General features: G+C 41.7%; 1 protein-coding gene across 1 annotated transcript in view; it reads left to right on the forward strand.

Annotated features, from left to right (window-relative positions):
* BMPR2 (bone morphogenetic protein receptor, type II (serine/threonine kinase)) overlaps positions 1-20,303 on the forward strand; it is a gene marked incomplete at its 5' end in the record, with an annotated part of 47,441 nt that overhangs the window by 11,851 nt on the left and 15,287 nt on the right. Inside the window, 3 exons of the mRNA XM_010147263.1 lie at positions 16,064-16,174; positions 16,624-16,715; positions 18,757-18,987. Coding sequence (XP_010145565.1) covers positions 16,064-16,174; positions 16,624-16,715; positions 18,757-18,987 — 434 coding nt within the window. The remainder of the gene's footprint in view (positions 1-16,063; positions 16,175-16,623; positions 16,716-18,756; positions 18,988-20,303) is intronic.

Genomic DNA, 20,303 nt, shown 5'->3' on the forward strand with positions numbered 1-20,303 from the left:
GATTTTAATGCCAGCTGTTAGAAATCTGCAGTATTTTCTTTTTTGTTTTACCTTCTGTGTTTTCAGTGTCAGAACAGGTGTGGATCTTTCTAAATACTGAACGGCATCAGATTTATGTATACGGTCCATACATTTCTTTCTCAGCAGTGTTTTTTTATTACCAATTATTTACTTTGAGATACTTAGTTATTCTGTAACACATTTGATAAATTGAAATAAATCAATTTATTCATTAGTCTTAAAAATCTAACTTATACAAGTTTTAGCTTATTTCATTTAGTTTGTGTAGTATACTTTTATACAAAATTCATTCATGGAAGAATGCTATACAGATATGTCTAAAGGGGAGAAGTTAGAAATTCAATCTCTGAGAGCAAGGAAAGATATTGAAAGAGGTAAGTGGGGAGACTTTCTATTGCTTTAACTTTTTTATTGTGCCTTAGGGTTTTTTTCTTGTTTTAGCAGAGAGAGAGATTTGATGTTTTCTGAGAGGTCTGAGGAAGAACTTCTTTTTCTGAGACATCCGATACCAGGTTGCATTTAGACTGAACAGAAGTTTGTGATCCGCTTCTTTCAAATTCCTTAGAAGGTTCCAGTGAGATGGGTTCAGTGTTTCAGCACTAAGTTTTATGCATTTATTTTTAAGTTTGAGCCTACAAAATACTGCGTATATGTTTCTTGGCATTAGGCCAGTTATTTCCTGAAAGTTTCTGAATTATCTGTGGATGACATTAGACAGCTTTCAACTTTGGCCTGGATTTTTGCCTTCCTTTAGACTGGTGACATGAGGCTCATTTTGAAACTGCTTGCAGGTCTCTAAATATTTTCTGAGACTAGCAATAAATTCCTTGTTCCAGACATTCACACTGACTTCAATACTATATGTACTTTGAGTAAGGGTAAGGTATTCTTGCATCTTGTACAAAAGCGCTTCTCACTTTTGTACATCCTGTACAAAAGCGCTTTTGTAACACTTGGACAGGCAATAAGAGTGTGGGAGCTGTAGCAGGGAAAGTGATTTCTTTTTTTTCCCTATGCCAGATCAAAATATTTCCATATATCTCTGAGTGGCGGTTCCGTGCCCTGTCTGTTGATCTGTTCACAAACTGGATGCGTGTATCTGAAGGAGTACACATATCATGGCTGACGTGTGCTCTAGGCAGCTGCACCATCTACATGCAGCCACTAAGATCATTGTTGCTAGGTTGTAGTTCTGTTTCTCCCATTACAGCATGAACTCACTCTAAAAGTAGTGATGTGGCTTTAAACCCCAGTGAATTAGTACAAATGTTATACAACACAAGAACTGTTCATATATATATGTCCCCTTGACATGAGAGGTTTTACTGTTTAAAAAAACCAAAACCAAAACAACACACAAACCAAAAAAACCACCAAAAGAAACAAAGCCCAAACTCTCACCCTCCCCTCCCTCAAAAAAAAAAAAAACACCCAAAAAACCAACAAAATAACCCCCAGAGTTGGAGAGAATCCCCACATTCACACCAGGGTGAACTCCTGAAAGGTAGACTTCTAAATGGCAGCAGACACAAATCGGTTTTCGTCTAGTAGTGCTGTTCTCTTTCCTCCATTTCTAGTCCCTGAGGATATAATTGCAGTGAGTAAGGCAAAATGGATGATGCTGACTGAGCCACAGTGAACTACACGTAGCAGTGTTCTTCCTCTGAATGCAGGTCCAGACACCGCTGCTCCGCAGTGCTCTGGGAAAGCAGAGAAGACCTGGTGAAAGCTTGTTGCGAAACAGCACAGACAACCACCAGCTGTCAGTGATAGATGAACATACAGAAAATACATAAACTCGGCTTTGAGAAAGTTCTTTAATGATCCTGAAGAGTAACTGGAGCTTCTCTGCGTTCGTCAGCACAGTCAGCAGCTCAGTCGTGCGTGTTGGCTGTGCGGATGAAGCTGGGAAGTGTCCTCCGCCGCACTGGGCGAGCAGAGCGCTGCACACACCTACGTTAGACGCTCCCAGCTGCGGAGCTGTTCACGGCATCTTCGGAGCAAGCTAAAAATGTGTGTGGGTGAAATAAATATAGACTGTAAACCAACAGGATTACACATTCCCTGAGCGCTGTGCCAGCAGCCCTGGCAGCTCTTGCAAACAGTGCTCGTACAGGCACCCTGGCAGCGAGTGCCGAGGAAGGTGTGGGTAACCCTGCTTAGCTTCGGAGGAGGGTTAAATAGGAGACTCCTTCTGTCCAGCACAAGGGACTAGTTAGTGTGCAGTGGCAGGGAGAGAGGGCATCAAGGGAAAGGTCTGAGACTGATTTGATACTTCAGCTGTATAGCTCAGGTATGCTAACAGGATTTTTTCCTTCTTTTTAATACAGATCAGTTAAATGTGATTTTTTAAAAAAACGTTACTATTTTAATTAAAAGAGAAAAGAACCTCTACTATGAGGAGAAAGTTTTCATAATAATCTTGGCGTGTTAGATATCTGTTATGAAGACAGTAATGATTAGATTTTGCTAATGGGCAAAACTCATAAACTGTGAATCCTTAATTGGACTGAATATTCCAGAATAGACCAAGTGAAATCAGGTACCAAAGATATCCATCTGAATAGCTTCTCCCAACTCTGCTGAGCTTGATCCTACACTGAGCTTGTGTGTAGTAGTATGATCTGTAGTAGACTGCACAGAGCAGGGAGCGGAGGTGAGCACAGCCCTGTGTTTAGAAAGAGTCTGGCTGCGCGGTCACCGTGGTGTGTTTGCAGTGGAACAGAAGTTTCCTATAGCACGGGGGTGTGAAATGCTAAATACTTAATTAGCTGAGCTCATATGTCACCTAAACGTTCATCAAAGACATGTTCATTTTCCGCCTGCACACTTCCATGCTGACTTAGTGGGTTGGTGGGGGAGCATAAACTGGTGAATGGGGAGGGTTTTCTAGCAGTCTGTCTTAGAATCGGAACGAACGTTTCTAGTCATTTAGTTCTGGCTTAAGCGGGACCTGCGGAGTAGCCTGGCAGGTTCAGTGCCGCAGCGGTGCCAGAAGCATGTCATGAATTTCTTCGCTGCGCTGATGTATTTGTACTCACTGTAATGGGTTATGTCAGTAGCAGTGCCTTACTCCCACAAGTGCTGTTGGCACGGTGCTGGCCTGTGCTATGATGGAGCCCTTGAAATGAGATCGGAAGGCAGGCTTTTCATTCATTCTAGATTATTATAAAATGAGATCGTTACCAGGTACGTGCTGTTAGCTGCGTTTTTTTTTTCTTCTGCAGAAGCAAATGCATACTTGCAAATGCCCTTTGAAGCTTGAATATGGGCTTGTAGCTGTAATGCAGCTATATTTTTGTTGTTTGACAGAAATGTGCTCACAGACTCGATGACTTGCTACATTATTGCGGTGAACTGGGCTCCTGACAGACCTTTCCTGGATTTGACATCTTACAGCAAAGGGAGGTTTAGGGAGAAAAAAAGAAAGTGTGTTTTGTAAGCGTCAAAGAAATCGCAGAACAGTTGGATTTGCTTTTTGAAAGGATAGATAGGGAAACAGAAATTTTGCCTAAAACAATAATAGGATGGTACCTGCTCAGAGGCCTATAACTAATGTGTTTACTTGCAAATTGTTGGAAGGGATAAGCAGGAAAAGCAAACAAAACCACCCAACCACCAAACCATAATGCGGGTCGAAAGTGTAAAGTTGATGGAAGTCTTCCCTTTCAATTGGCAACCATAAATCCTCATTTTCGTCCTGATCATGCATTTTCACTTCAATGGAGCTTATGGAATTGCATGTTCCTAAGTCTGATTTCTTTTAAGAGTAGTGCGAGAATGATGGGCAACAAAAATCAGAAGGCTAGTGATTGGGGGTGTCTTAATTTTTTTGTGTGACTAAGCAAGTACGTATTTAAAGTGAGCCACTTTTACAGTGTGTTTGCTGAAATCTAGAAATACTTTGATGGTGTCCAGCTGGGAACCAGAAGTGGCATTTGAAAACCTTGGCTGTGACTGCTTGTATTTTGGGATGTGTTAAAGCAGGAACACCTGCCAGGAAGGAGTCCATCTCAAGTTTAATTTTATTTTGTTGTTTCACAAAAAGGTTGCTATTTGTTTTATGGGAGTTGAGGGTTTTTGCCATTCATTTAACAGGATTTCATGGCACACTCAGGATTTGAGTAAATCACATTGACAGGAGCCTTTTTCGTATTCATTTTTTAAAAGGCTGCTTTTCCTATTCTAATTTCAACAGTATGTGTGTAAATACATGTCTTGTGAGGATATGAATCTAAGTTTTACTGTTTAATTGTAAAGTGCCATTAAACCAGCTGAAACCAATACTCAGGGCTGTGTCAACTTCAGGCATCGATTTAAGAAAATTTTTAATTACAGTGAAAGTGCTAGAACAGTTACAGAAGCTGTATCATTCAACGTGCAAAGGTTTTATTCAATCTGTGAAGTTAATGTAGTGATCATGCAGATTCCAACTTCCTTAGCAAATCAGTTCCATAGGATTATGAAATGTCACCCTGTGACCCATTCAGATTTGTGTTGAAATATTTATTCCTGGTTTGAAACAAGCGTGTTACCTAGGGCAGACAGGGCGTGTTACACAGGTGAAGCTGGCTGTATCTCACATAGACCCGTGGCGTGACACGAATCGATAGCTTTGATACCAGCCTTCATACTTGGTCGGTGTGTATTTGTTTTGGCAGGGGTGTTGCCTTAGATATCATCCTTCCTCCCCTCCCCTGGCCCCCCCGTGTGCTGTCGCAGCCAGCCCCCCACTCAGCACAACCGCAGTTGTGCGGCACAGCTGTCGGGCACGGCTGGGGCGGGGAGAGGAGGCATGGGATGCTCGAGCTGGCGCTTGTGCTGCGAGAAATGAACATCAAACGATGTCTGCATTTCATCTGAAATCAAGTACTTAGATCTGCAGGAGGATTTTGCATACGTGCAAACTAAGGATTGCTATTTATCATTATTGCCTTTTTCATCTTCATGTTATTTTAAAATAATCAGAAGAACCTTTGAAGTTAGGGAAGGTACTGTTTTTCCCATTATATAACTGGCAAATATAAAGTACAGGGAAACAGTAACCTATCTAAGAAGGGGCGATTCTGTATCACATCCAGAAACACAACTCGAGTTTCTCTTTGCTTTGTGTTTCAAGCTCTGCAATTTTTTTATTTCCTTCAGGGAAAAAAAAATGCATGTACACATTCGTAGCGTACACGCTTGTGTACCCTCATACGAGGTGCATTTATCTGTTTGAAGAAGGTCACTCCAGCTGATGCCTTGGAAACAGAAGCTGCGTGTCAGTGGAGACTATCGATCTCGCTGGGGTCCTGCCAAGGTTAAAGCCTTTCTCCTCGCGGGGCCAATCTCACTGGTTCAGCTTGCGCCCCGCTGAGTGCTGGCCGTGCCTCCGCCTCCTGCGGACTGCTCTGTTGGGTTGTCAGGTTTCCATAGCCTTCTGTCCTTCACGTCCCTCTCCCTGAGGGTGTCCCCAGGTAGCCGTATCTCGTACCTATGAAGTATCTTTGAGAAGCAGGTTCTTCCTGCCCAGAAGCCAGCCCAATCTCCATTTAGGCAAGGATAGGGGTAGAGGGAAATAGTCCTTGCTAAGGCCTCCCAGCCAGGGAGGCTTTCTGCGGGAGCCAGGACGGGTCCAGCTGCTCCGCTGGCCTGCGCCACTCCCTGGCATGGACACAGAGCAGTGTCTTCCGTGATGGCACTGTGCGGGGCGGGAGCTGAATGGGAGCGAGAGAGACCGAGAGACGTGATGCTGGCTGAATGGGAGTGCCTAGGGGCTCAAGGAAAAGAGGGCAAGGTACTGGTCACTGTGTTCCTCGGGGACCCTGGAGAGAGATAGGAAGGGGAATTTTGGCTGCCCCCAGATTCCCACTTTCTGCCCCATCACTCAATTCCTTCTAACAATCATTTCATCTGGGAAATGCCTGGGAAGACCAGTCAGTACAGTGTTAGAGGGTAGAGAAATGTAATTATTGTTATCTTGAAGTTGTGAAAGTCTTGTAAAACATTTTTCAAGTCCTAAAAAGAGAATCTGGTAAAAGTTAGAAATCATATGGCCATGTAGAGAAGGTGACTGGGAAAACCAGGAGTGTATGAGGAGGATTAATGGGAAAATGGGACGTGTACTTTCATGCTAGACTTTGTCCTGCTAAATCATGATAGGAGGAGCTGGAGCAGATGCATGCCTTTTGGAATACCACGGGTGTTATTTGAATTGGCATTAGCCAGACAAACACAATCTTTAGTAACCATGAATGTTTCTAAAATGTCAGACAGGTTTGACTCACAGCTCTGTAGCGCATGCCTTCCAATCGGAAATTACAAAAGCTTTTACATAATGGACACTGTGCTGAGTTGTACCAAAAGTAGAGAAAAACATTCTGGAACTGAAGAAAGTGGGAATTACGAAGTTTCGGTACTAAAATATTTGTTACCTTGAGGTTGACAGTATTAAGCTGATTTAGGACATTAGATCTGAAGTAGTGGGACATCAGCCACCCCACACTACTTGGGCTTGGCTCAGCCTGCCCACAGAGGAAAGTGCTGGCAAGGGGGGGATGTGGGTTTGGCAGAGCAAGGGGAGCACGACTGATGGTAGACAGCATTCCCAGGCTTCGGAGCTCTCGAAGGCAGGAAAAATGCAGGCAGGGATCAGAGCTGCCTTTTCTAAAAGGTTTGGGGGTTTGAGGGGCTTGTTTGGTTGCTCACCCATATAAAAACAGGTATTTTAATGTTTCGGTGTCCTTTTGGGGCTCTATTTTCAGTGTCTGGGAACATTACAAACATGAAATATTTAGCTATTGAGCCTGTTGGATTTAAAATAACTTAAAATAGCTTTGAAGAGGCTTTCTGAAGTACTCATTTTTTTTTCCATTGCAGCACATGCATTTTTTGATCCAGTGTTTTTACAGAGGCTGGAAGAGTGCCATTATGTTAAAGCCCATGTTACCATGTGGTTTGATAAGCAGGAAGACCCCGTGTTCCAAGATCAATATAAGGGGATAATGTAAATGTTTTTTCAGCCTTTTTAATAGAAAACATTTTTCTGGCTATTTTATTTCAGTATAGATGTCCCCAATATGTGGTTAAATGCCCAAATTAGCTCTCCATTAAGCTTGAAGGCAAGTTTGAGGTGTACTCAAATGCAGTTTGCCTATAGAAGCAAGGTGTGTCTTTTATCTTTGTAGTAACCAAGTATTTATCTATATACAGGGAACTTCAGGAAGATAATCTAAATTTAGGGTTGGTTTTGAATTGCTATTCCAATTTACGTGCATCATGATTATAAGGGTCTATTCAGTAGATGCCCAAACTCACGGAAGATGCCTGAGCTCAGAGAAGAAGAGGCAGAAAGAGAAGTGTGGGGTTTTTATCAGCTGAGGAATTACTTCCACGAACTTGACAAGCTGCTAATTCACCTCTCTATCTAGTCATCAAAGGAGGATCCTTTAGGGATTGCATAACCCGCTTCCCTGCCAAGGAAATTACCACACATGCGTCATTTTCAAGTTTCATGTATCAGTGTGGCCTTCAGTTTTCAAACCAAACAAAAAAGACGCATCTAATACCCACAACCTGGCCCGGGATCAGGTGCTTGGTGGCAGCCGGTACCCCGGGGGAGGACGGAGGCGGCAGAAGGGATTCCACCCCTCCGACTGCCTGGCTGCAGGGACAGCGAGGCAGCCCTCCTCTTTGAGACGAAGCCCAGAAAGCTCGAATCCAAACTGCCTTTTCTGACAGCAGATTTTCAAAGAGAGATCTGCCCACTGAAACTCTGCCATCACGAATGACTGCCTTCTAGCTGTAGCAAGATTTCTCTGGAGCGTGTTACGGAAAATAAATTTTACAGCCCAAGCAGTATGATGTTTTGAGGCGTCCTCTGAGGAGACAGATGGGATCTGTGATGCATCGTTGCCAGGTCGTGATGTTACTGTAAGTCTCAAGAGAGTCTGGTGCTTTCTTACAGCTCAGGTTCCATACAGCGATGCGATTGTGTGAAAAATGAATTAAAATTTTAGCTCTCCTGATGTGGAGAAAAGCAGGAAAAGATGCATCATAAAGGACACTTCATGACAATAAGTATGTCAGATTTTATATAGAAAGTTAAAATCGGTCAAATATGCTGATGTGAAGTGCGAAGTGGAAACATATTGGTGACTGCTTAAATCTTTTCCTCAGATAATGGAATGATTGGAACTAAGTGCAAATTTTCTGCTTCATCTAAGCCAATAGGCTAGGAAGCAGGGATTTGCGCTTAAGTCCAGGGAAAACACATCCATTTTCACTTATGAAAGAAAATTGCCTTAGGGTTACTGGTTGGCAGGATTAATTTTGTTTAAGAATGTTGCACCATCTCCCATAAAAAATGGGGTTCCCGTTGTGCTTTTCATCTGCGTGAGCACGGTGTGCTCAGTCCTCTTCCATAGAGGTTTCCTTGCTAACTTCATTGTGCATTCAGGTGCCTCCAAAAATTGTGTGTGAAATGGTAGTTCTTACCCTAAATTTGGCTTAAGCGTTGAAGGTGGTCACCTTGATAGGTATCAGATATTTACATTTTATACTACCTTATTACAAAATTTGGACATGAATTTAAACTTTATTAATAATTTGTCAAGCACTTACAGAAGGATGCAGCCTCATTTCAAATTTACAGGCTCATAAAACAGAATTAGGATAATAGTTGTTTTAAAACAAGCAGAAGTTGTTTAGGAAATGCCATTTTTTTCCTTTCATCATTCTCAGCTATGCATAGGTTTAATGGAAAACTGGCAGTGGCTCCTGCTGGAGTTCACTGTACAGGTCTGTGGAATATAGCTTTAAGGTATTCCAACTTTGTAGTTCCAGTGTAACAGAAAATGTGGGGGTTTAAGTGCACCTCGTTAAATTGATGTAGAAGGCTGTGTGATTGGGATTCTTGTTTGCAGATGTGAAAGTCTGACCTATGTCCATGGTATCTAAAAGGTCACTAATGTGTTTCTTCGTTGCTTTTTTTTTCTTTCACATTTTCTTCCCTCCACTGAATGATTTTAAGACTTACTTAAAATAGTTTGAGTCCTTTTGGTAGGGCGTGTTGTAGCGTGATGGAGTCTGAACTCCTGCTGAGGGACAGTGGATCAGGAATGAGGTGGTGGTTAGTTGGTTGGAAAGAAGTGTTGATTACTGTCCAGAAAAGAGGAGAAAAAAGACCTGATGAGGTGTTTTGGTTTGGTTGGAATGCGCCGGTAGAATGCAGTAAGGGGTGAGGGCTTATTTTACACTTTGTGGAAGACTCCTAGGGCATGTTTGATACAAGCTGTGCGTAGACAGAACAGAGAAACAGGTTGCGATCCGTGGGCTCTTGGAGAAGACTGCTGATTGTAAGTTTTTTCAGAGACCGAGATCTTATCGCTGTCATGGAAGTTGTGCAGGGCCATTGTGAGAAGAAATGTGACTTTAAAAGCAAATAGAATTAATTATACTTGGAAAGTGGCTTTTCCAATCTGCGGAGCATATTTACAGTCATCTGCGGCTGAAGGCCACGTTGTCCCCCTGCTTCAGCCTCCCACGTCGCGCTGTGCTGCTGACTGAACCGTAAGGTTTCCCTCACGCTTCTGATCTCGTCCTCAGCATCATTAAGATTCCGTAATGGGAAAGCAACTTCTGCAACAGATTGGCGATGAACATACTGGATCCATCACATCAAAGAAATAGTTGTCGGACGGCGCGAAGACTCCGCTTCTTTTTAAAGCGATCTGTACGGGCAGATCTTGAGTCCCTGTGTAATTTTACCGGCTTTGGTCAGAGTCCATCCAGCTGCAGTTGTTTTGAAGAATCAGATGTTGCTGTTGTGCTGTGAAGGTTAAAGGATGGTGTTTTCCCTGTTCGTTGGAGACTAACATTGCTACTTACTTGGCAGTGTGGTGATTTAACTCATGTTAATGTTTTGGTACCTATCAGCTAGCTGTAAGGCCACTTGGCTTCTGATGCAGTGATACCAGAAATTCTGTGGGAACATAGGTAATTATTTTTCAAGCTGATTTTCGTTTCGTAGAATAATTGTATGTTTCTCTAAAATGTTTTTATACAATGCTTATCTAAACTTAAATACACACATATTTTCTAGACTTATTTACTACTGCGTGACAGAACAGCTGTGAGTCATTTACATGAAGAGTAGGCAGATTTCTAAAAATTGAATGAAAAGCTTTAATAGCAATATAGAAAGCTTGTTGAAATTTATGTGCCAGTGTCCTTTATTATGTGATCACCCCCCTATAAATATATAGCATTGAAACAGCATTTCAAAGCCTAACATTTCATATGCAAACATTTAAGACCAGAAGGAAGCGATGTCATTGCTTGCACAGTTTTAAGGCCATCTCCTTGTCTGTGTGTCTTGTGATACAGCCTTTAATTCTACGGTCACATTTTTCCCCGTGGGATTCCTCGTTTTTCAACATGGCTGGCACTTGTTGCCTTTTCTCGTGGCGATCTGAAGGCATTGTAACAGTGATCTCTACGGTGCCCAGGGAGCTCCTTGGCCATTGTGGCGTAGAACCTTTGCTGTGGTGGTAGAGAGGAGTGCTCAGGGCAGCTTTGAGCTGCTCTAAGGAGGAGACTGCCCTTCCTTCTCTTTTCCCATTCCATCCACTTCATACCTTGTGATTTTAGTAACAGCATCAGGGGCAACAATCTGCTGAATGGTGAAGTAGGAAATGTGGGTCCTCCCCGTTCATCAGGCTGGGCGATTTTCCCTCCAGGGCCCAGACTTCGCTGCTTGAACTGACGCAGTAACGTTGGTAGCGGTGGGTTAGTTGATGCTTTATCTGGAGCAGCCACAGAGCGAAGAAGATGTGTTGGGGTGGGGGGAAATAAGGGGGTAGCTGCCTGCAGGTTTCACAGAGTTTGCTGATGGGAAAGGAAGATATGGGAATCGTGCATTCCCTTTCTGGCTCCCAGGGAAGAGCCCTGTGTTTACAGACTCTTGCCGTTGGCCATTGTTGCCTGCTTTTGTCTCAGTTTTCTTTGATTTCTCAGGAAGTTCTTTGGTAATAGGATAAATGCTGATTTTAAAATACAGAAGCAGGAAACATACAAAAGAGGCTTTCATTTTTGAAACTTAAATTACAGAGAAATAAAAAAGCGGCTTTTTCAAGCTGCTTTTCAAGCATAGGCACAGATCGTAATACGTTGGCATTAATTAATATTACAAGCTTATGCTTATAGTAGAAAAGCTAATTCAAAGGGAAAAGATTATTCCTCCTGATGCCATTAGCACTGTCAGCATTCTTCATTCCGTGTCATTCCTGGGGAAGGTCAGGAAGGCACCAGAAGACACCCTGTGTGTGGCAATATGGAAGCTTAATTTTAGAAAATTAATTTACCAAAGATATTGTATAAGTGTTTGGAAACTATGATGACAGCGATGCCTGAGAGAAGAGAGAGAAATCCCTGATGTGGTAGAAGTGCCTGCAGGGAGTATCCGAAGCGCAGGGCTGGGTTCAGCCAGATGACTCACGTCTGAGTACTACAAGCGTTCCCCTTCACAGTTTGCTCTGAAATACATTCCCAGTTATTTGTGTGCACCTTTGACAAAATTTTCTCCTTACACAGGAGCTGTTGTACGCGGGTGTTTGGAACCCAAAAACAAGCTCTTTGTTGACGGTGGGGTCAGGGCACTTCTGAGAATGGTGGCTTGTTGGTTACCAGCTGCTCCCCAGCCAGAAAGACGTCGGCGCTGGTTTAATGAGTCGTGCTCCGTTTCTTTTTCTTATTTAAAAAAAAAAAAAAAAAAGACTTACCCTGTTTGCTGTGGTATTTCTTTCTGATGGGATTGGTGGGCTTCAGAAAAAAGGTGATTGGTATCAGGTTGACTGGCAGAAATGTTTCGAGATAGAAGTGTGTATGTGCTGGGGGCCTTCTAGCTGGCATCCTCGCGCTGCTGCTTGAAAAGTCAGTACCCTGTGAGCAGTGCTCCCCCCTTCCCATCCAAGTGGGGTAGGAAGTTGGCTCTAAGCTGTTTGGAGCCTTACAGCAGTTTCTGTTGTTTGTAATTTTTTGTTTTAGCGGATTTTAGTTGAGGTCAGGGAGCCTCAGCGGAAGTTGGAGATAAAAACCTCAGTAGGAATATCAGTGGAACAAGCGGGGGCACTGACCTCTGCTTTTGGTTACAGGAACAAGCACTTGAGGAGGCTTTGCCGACACCTTCTGTGTACGGGTGTAGGTAGAATCTGGCTCGGTAGTTGACTTCTCAAGCATTGTATTTTCTAGAGGCTGCAGTTTATTCTGCTCAGCATATGGTTGCTTTTTTTTTGTGCAATACATGGGTTTGGGGATAATATTGAGAAACTAATGTTCCCTGTCTGAAACTGGAAATCAGTGTTGGACAGGCTTTTTTCTTGTTCCATTGGTATTTGTCACTAAATACCAAATATTGGTAATGATCCCGAAGACTCAAATGAGGTTGTTGAGTAGCAGTTATGCATGATTGACTTATGAGATGATGAAAAAATACTGAAGCTGTAGGGAAGGTGACTTGTCAGGGTAAATTTGGGGCTGGGCCTAGTAACAGCTTTAGACCAACAGTCTTACACCAGAAAATGTTGTTTGTGCTCTCTGATGCATCTGGAGCTGCTGATAGGAAGTGGAATATCAAATGAACTTTCATATTGAATTTCCTAATCTTAAGGAGTCATGGCTGTTTCAGACAGGACTGTAAGTTCATGGAAGAAAACATGACAAGAAATCTGTATATGTGTGCATTTTACATTCTTTATTTAAAAAGTGTCTTGCTTAAAAGTCAGTAATTACATTTTTTGATTACCACACTGATGTGCCTTTTGGTGAGTTAGTTAAAATGCATCTCCACATAATAGCAAGAGAAATACAGCTTGTGTGCCTATATGTGTATGTATAGAAACCATGTATTATTTCACTTAAAAGTAGGTAACAGGAAATGTAAACCTCTGCAGATGCCTTGAGAAGGTCTCATCAGGTTTTGGCTTCACTTGCATTTCCCATCTAGGCATTTAAAGGCAAGTCAGCAGCTGGTGTGAAAGGCTAAAGATTAAATATATTCAAAGAATGAGATGGAAGGAAAAAATGAGTGAGCTAGTAAGAGTCACATTTAGCTTTGGAAGGTTTTAAAACTGGGTCAATAAGGGACATATCCTTTTTGTTCCATTTAAGAAAGAATGATAATCTGACAACTTCAGGAGTTCTTAGTCATACAAAGCAGGTACAGGGCAGGTAGAAATAATTATTTTTGTGGGGTTTGAGGGGCCCTCTGGGTGTTTTGTCAATGTGTTTGCTTTGTGCTTTCCTTTTTATGTACATTTACAAGTAAAAAATAGTAAAATTGTCCTTGCTGGGAAATGACTAGCCATTATGTGCCGTGTTTTACCCACCCATATTGCTTTGGGCTGCACATTACCACTCCATTGAGATGTTCAGTCACCCTTATTAAGAAATTTATGTTATTCTTACATCTGTTACTGTTGCTCAACAAGCTGATGGTAGTAACTCACACTGTGGGACTGACCTGGCTGTTGGAACGTTGACAACATTATTGTAAAAGGTTTATAGAAATTAAAATTCGGTTCAGGATAAGCCGATCTGAGATATGCTAAGAAGGAGCTCTGCTTTAAAAAAATTAAACCATTCTTTCCTGTTGAAGGCCAGGGAAGTTCTTTGGCCTTGCCCCACGGCTGCATCGCTACCCACTGAAGAGAGAAAGCCCCCAGATGGGATGGTCTGTCAAGGAGTGAGAAAGCTACGATCCTTTTTCTCTGCATGTTTTTCTACTGCAGATTGGCACAAAACCTTGTTATTGGGAGATTTTCTAGTAGCCCTCCAGCCTGCACAATGCCACCATTCACGGGCTTCCACAGGGGAGCAAGAGCAAGCGTGCCAGTGCAGCCAGAGCTGCGAAACAACCCGGGTTGCTCAGGGTGCCCTTGCCCTGGCCACGCTGGGGGTGAAGGAGCAGCAAAATCCTGGCCCCCCGCTATGCTGGAGGCACGTTCTTAGCCCTCTGACTGTAAGAACAACTGACGTGGAGCAACCAAACTTGGGCGTTAGGTAGCATTTGGCACACAGTGGCGGAAACGGTTGCTGCGCGTTTGGCGTTGGGAAGGTTGTAAATGGCTGCACCCTAGTTGTGTGGTCAAAGAAAGAAAACACAGCTGAGATTACAGCAAAAAGCTCAGTCCATCAAGACCTGCATTTTCTTACTATGTACTAGGCACTCTCTTGAACTGATGCAAACCCCACCATATTTAATACGTATTTTAAAGGATAAGCCAATAAAATGTAAATTCCATTCACAAAAATATGTCAGAATTACAATTTCCCTGACAGCAATTACGCAGCTTCTTACACTTGTGTACTATTTCATATAGCTTTGTATAACGTAACAGTTTCCTTCATTACGTTCTGTTTTTTATAATACAGGTATGTATGTATACGTTCTGAATTCATGATTTACACGAGAACTGAAACGGGTATCTTTTAATCTCCTCTCAATGGAAGTCACAGCTCTTCCCCCGCAGTACAGTGCTCTGTGGCAACAGCCTGTTTTCTTAGTGAAACTTACTTTACCAAACCAGGAGTGATAGCATTTCTTTTGATAGAACAAATTTAAATTTGATGGCGTCGTGATTATCACAAGCTCCCACTTATTTAAAGGGTTTATCAGGCATTACCTGCATGTTATTTTTGGTGGGTGATTTTTCACATGCTTCTATCACAGCTGAAACTCTGGCAATTTGTTATACCAGCTTTTTATTATTACCTCTTACCGCTATGGTTACGTAAAAATGGAAGCTGTTGGCTTTTAAATTTGCTTTCTCTTCTTATCTGGTCCTCTTGTGTCTGGGAATTGGAATAAGTGAAACGCGTTTAATTTCTTTTAAATGCAGTTCAAGCAAAGGGAATTTGTCAGTTTATTCAGCTGGTGTAGACGGGGATAAATTATACTTCAGTTTCACCTAAAAATGTACCCAGTGTTGAAGCCTTGTGTGCATTTTATGTTTTGTGGTTTTAGCATAGTTAGCTCTCATTACAGTCTTCTAAGGAGAACTTGTAGCGATCTGTAAGACAAGTTTAAACATAGTTCCCAAACTTGGGTTTGAAGCCAGAGTAAATGAGGTCTTGTAGTGCCACATTCCAGTGATTCTGACATCAGAGGAATATCTGCAGTAATAATTTTTAATATTTAAAGTGGCTGAAGGTTTAGGTGCCTGCAAGAAGCAAGACTGGGCTCTGACGTGGAGAAGCATTAAGCCAACCATTCAAGACACCAACACATTCTCTCATGAAAAAGTTTTCCTCCCCTGGAGAAAAAACCCAAAGAGCAAGATACTTACATTTTTACAAAAAACAAGTATTATTTTAAAAGAAGGCTCAATAAAACTAGTGATTTAATTTTGTTTAGTGTTGTATTGTTGTTTCAGGTTTCCTCGTACTCTGCTGCAGTCTGTGGAGATATCTTTGCCTTGTTGTGAATTAAGGAGTGAGAATTATGCTAAAAACTATCTGAGTGCTGACACGAAACTAACCAAAACCCAAAAGTATTTTGAAATATTTTCAGAAATGGACTTGTATGTAATGTATGTCGCAGACACTCGAATACAAAACATGTGGTATTTGTCACATATGCAGCATTATTACCAAATGTTGAGATTTTCATTCTGGGAAAAATAATTTTTAAAACCTCCATGTTGTAAAGGTTACAAACCTGATTCATACCAGGAAGCTGTGGATTAAGGCACAGATAGCAGAGCAGAACTGCATCAACTTGGCCTTGTACGGCTGGGCAGAGCTTTGCCAGCTAGAAAGAAGGTTCACTTTCTGCTCTCGGTGCCCCTTTGTACGGCGGCAAGGGAGGACTGGGAAAAGCCTCAATGAACCTGTGCTCAGCTGTGTCTGAGCTGATCAGCTCCTTTGCCATCCCTAGATTTTAAGAGGAAAAGATTTTAGTAGAGTACAATTTTTTTCCGTCGTTGTAATAACAATGACATATTTTATAGTGCTGATTCTTTCAAATTTAAAATTAAAGAGTCTTCATCTTGTTTTCTTTCAGGTTCTTCTCACGCTTTTCATCGAGATGAGACTATAGTTATTGTCCTTGCATCTGTGTCTATACTGGCTGTTCTGATTGCCGCTCTGTTCTTTGGATACAGGATGCTTGCAGGTACACTTATGTCTTCTGTTCCCCCCAGTCCCTAACAGGTGTTTGTACATGGTGCTCCCCTTTCTCCTCCGTGACGCTTTATGGTCGTATCCCTTCCATAACAGTCCAGAGAGATTTATGATTTCTCCAAGCTGGCATTTTGGGACCTATTTTTCTTCAACAAATCCTCTGCTCAACACAGCTTAAGTGAGGTTGTGAACATGCTTTATAGTTATTGCTGGTGACATTCAGTTATCAAAAGCGCCGTGTAGCAGATAGCCTTAAGTATGTAGCTATCGGCACTGACGGTTTTACTGGCTCCGAGAAGATTTTACAGGATTCCTTTTTACTTGCTATGTCCTTGCCTACAACGTGCATTTCTGCCAAGTCCCAGGTAAGTTGTATTTTTTTCGCTTGTAGTGTTGCAAAAAAGGGAAGCTGTCTGATTTCCTCCCCTCCCCCTTCCACAGGAGACCGTAAACAAGGTTTGCACAGTATGAACATGATGGAGGCAGCAGCATCAGAGCCCTCATTGGATCTGGATAATCTGAAGTTGCTGGAGGTAAATGTTCAGCTCGGTCTCTGAATCTTCATTTTTATTCAGTGTAACACTTGTGGTTGTATCACCTCCCAGGAGTAGTTACAGAAATAAATGTGTCCGTGCTCCTGTAATGTGTTCTTCTAAATCACAGTTTAAAGAAGAAATGAAAGGGGAAAAGGGAAAAAAAAAAAGGCCACTGCAGTTACATTTTGCCTGGTTTTGTTAGTAATATTGTTGGTATTAGCTAGAACGTGTCCTACCTTGAGAAGAAAATACTAAACACTGGGAGGTTTTGGGGGAAATTGCAGTGTGCTGCATGTCAGCCCAACATCAAAACATCCATCTTTTTGCTTGACAGTGATCACTTTAAATACAGTATCCTACTGTAGTCGTTTGAAATGCTTTAGTAACACTATTGGAATATAGAATTTACTGCAGCTAGGGCAGTGTATTTCAGTAGTGGTGCATTTATGTATAGTCACTCTTCACAGTGGGGTACTCTCTGTCTCCGTGGCAACTAGACTCCAACCAGAACTTTCTACTCAGCTTGGTATTAGACGTATCATCAGAAAACGGCAAAAATGTTATGCTTTCAGTTGGTATGCTTGATAGAACTTAGGGGATTTTTAAAAGCTTTTAGGCAGAAACAAACCAGTAGAATGACTGAGAGAGATTCCGAGAGTGCGACTTTTCTTCTTTTTGCCCCTTAGAGATGACACCTAGAGCTGCCGACATGCAGTGTGGTCTGGGCTGATGGTGACAGCAGGCTAACCAGCACAGCAGCTTGGGTGCCTTCTGCCACCAAAGAAGTACTTGAGGCAGGGTTTACAAGAGCATAAGGATGTGTATTGGACCAGCGTGCAAAGCCCCAGATGAAATTGCTCCTGCTGATACAGTCTTAGACAAAGCAGTGACTTGGTGGGTGGAGAGATCTGCTCTGCGGTCTTCTGTCCTCTTTCTTAAACCCAAGGAGCTGATTCCTCTCCCCCATCCTAGGGTGCTGCAGCACAAATGGTCTTAACCTGTGCTTGCCCTTGCACATCTCTGTGGGCAGAACACACGCCGGGTTTGTACCTGGCAGTGACTCGCTGCTGCTTTGCAATCCACTGACACGGAAGGACTGAGGAATGGAAAGTCTGTCCGCTAAAGGATACTTTATCATTGGAAACTTTCCTGATAGACAGTTTTATCATCTTTAGAAGCATTACTTTTGTAATCCCTTCTGCTTTCCATTCCTCCTCTATTTTGTAAGTATTTAAAAAGTAAAAAGGTAGTGGTCCATGAAATCCTTACAGTTTCATGTCTAGGTCTTCCTGAAAATTATTTGAATTAAATAGGTGATTAAATTCTTACATAGTTAGATTTTTTTTTGAGTGTCAGAAATTAGGACTTGGCCTGAAGGTGGTTTTGGTTTTGAGCAGAGATCACATCTTTCTTCAGTTGCCATGGAGATGGGAAAGGCCATTCTGTGAAGACTGTCTAACACAGTGGGGGCTAGACTAAAGATTCACAGGTAGTATGGAATTAATTATTCTTCTCTGTTAAAACCTGTTCACCTCTTTTGGTGTATCTATTTTGCACTACAAATGCATATACTGTTACTACTAACCTAAAAGGTACAGCTTATGAAGGTATCCTAAACCTAAAATGCTCAGCTTAATGCCTGTGATCTCTGGAGTTAATTAAAATTGATCACATAAGAGCTATAAATGTTTAGTAGGCAGAAGTTTAATAAGAGAATTAGCAGTACGAAACACATGGATGTTATTGATTCTGTATATAAAACTGCTGAATAGGTTATTTGTGATTTATTTACTGGGTATTCAGACTATTGATCAATTTAGTAAGATCTAAGTTGGCCTGTGCTGAGGTTTCCAGCTCCAAAACAGCTTTTATGACAGCATTCTAATTCAAGTTTTTGATACAAAGTATTCACTGTGTTCACTGTTCTTTATAGCGTAGGTCAGTATAGAAGTTGGCGTACAATCTTTGTACAGTGAAAACTTGACTTTTGTCTTCATTTATTATTTAGTGAGCGAATTATTTACTTTTCCTTTCGCAGCTGATTGGCCGGGGCCGATATGGAGCAGTGTATAAAGGCTCCCTAGATGAACGTCCAGTTGCTGTGAAAGTATTTTCCTTTGCTAATCGTCAGAACTTTGTCAATGAGAGGAACATTTACAGGATTCCACTGATGGAACACGACAACATCGCCCGCTTCATTGTGGGGGATGAGAGATTCACTGCAGACGGCCGAATGGAGTATTTATTGGTGATGGAATATTACCCCAATGTAAGTGCTTCAAATAAATCAGTCGGATTGGTTTGGATTCCTAAGAATAGCCACATAAAAAGGATGTACTCTAGTATTTGTCAGTGTTTTTCATTGCTGCTTCTTGCACAGTAATGTAAAAATAATCCATATAAATTACAATTTTAATGAACCTTGGTGTGTTTTACTGTAATAGCCTTTAAGATTTCCCAGTCAGTGCTACCAAATGTAGTCTTACCGATTCCTAGATTCAGTATCTGCTCTTGGTTATGGTGCCGGATTTTTTAGTCAACTGTGCAGGTCTCAAGGACATAATTTGAAGAGTTGGTTTTGCTAAAAAATAATTTAATAAATAAAAAACTTCTAATCTCTGTTATGGCAGTTATGACCTTACTCAGTAGCTGTAAATGGTGGGGGTTTTTAGAGTGAAACATAATAGATCCAATACTGTTGTCTCAGCAGTTTGTGGTACTATAAAGCATGTTGTCTTTTTATCGTTATTCTTTAAAGCTTCCTGTAGCATACCATATCTATTTTGCTGTACCATATATTGATGTTGTAGGACAAGTCTTAAGAAGGCAGCCTTACTTTCCAGAATCATATCTTCACATCTCTTTAGCTAAGTCTATGCTTACATCCCTCAAATTCATTGAGTTGAGTTCCTGGTGCTCTGTGTCTGTGTACCCAGGCATAGAAACAAGAGTTTTAAAAACACACAGCATGAATGTGAATTGCTTTCATGAAAAATCATAAAATGTAATGTATATGGGGACTATATGCAAAAAAAGAAAAATTACATTTCATCATTTATCTTGAGGGGTTTTTTGCTAGTGTATGGGAACTTTAATTGTTCAGTTAATTTTTTTTTTAATGAGCTTTTTGGTCTCAAGTAAGCAAACTCATATGGTATTTCCCCCACTGTGTAAAGGTGATGGCTCAAGCCTGTTGTGGGGACAAGTACAACAGAAGCTGCTTATTCAAGTAGCAAAAAGAAACAGAACAGTAATAAACAGCAGTAATGATGGCCGGTCGCAGGGTGGTTTAGGCTTGTGTTGAAAGTTAAATGCCTATGTGTATATAAATATCTAGATACATAAGCAGATTTAAGGCAATATACCACTTCACAAACATATAAAGAGTATCTCAGCTGGAACTTGTAAGTGCGAACACACTTGATCATGTCAGCTTGTAAGAGATGGGCATCTAGAAACGACCTCAGGGAAAGCTCACAGTAGAGGGACAGAGGCAAAGCACATCAGCTCTGGCCTGCTCTGGCAGGGTAGGCTTATTTTCAGCAGAGTTAAGTAAAATCAAGTGAGTAGTCTGCTCGTGGGAGG

The sequence above is a fragment of the Eurypyga helias genome, unplaced genomic scaffold (genome assembly GCF_000690775.1).
Source record: "Eurypyga helias isolate BGI_N326 unplaced genomic scaffold, ASM69077v1 scaffold22922, whole genome shotgun sequence".
NCBI classification, from domain to species: domain Eukaryota; kingdom Metazoa; phylum Chordata; class Aves; order Eurypygiformes; family Eurypygidae; genus Eurypyga; species Eurypyga helias.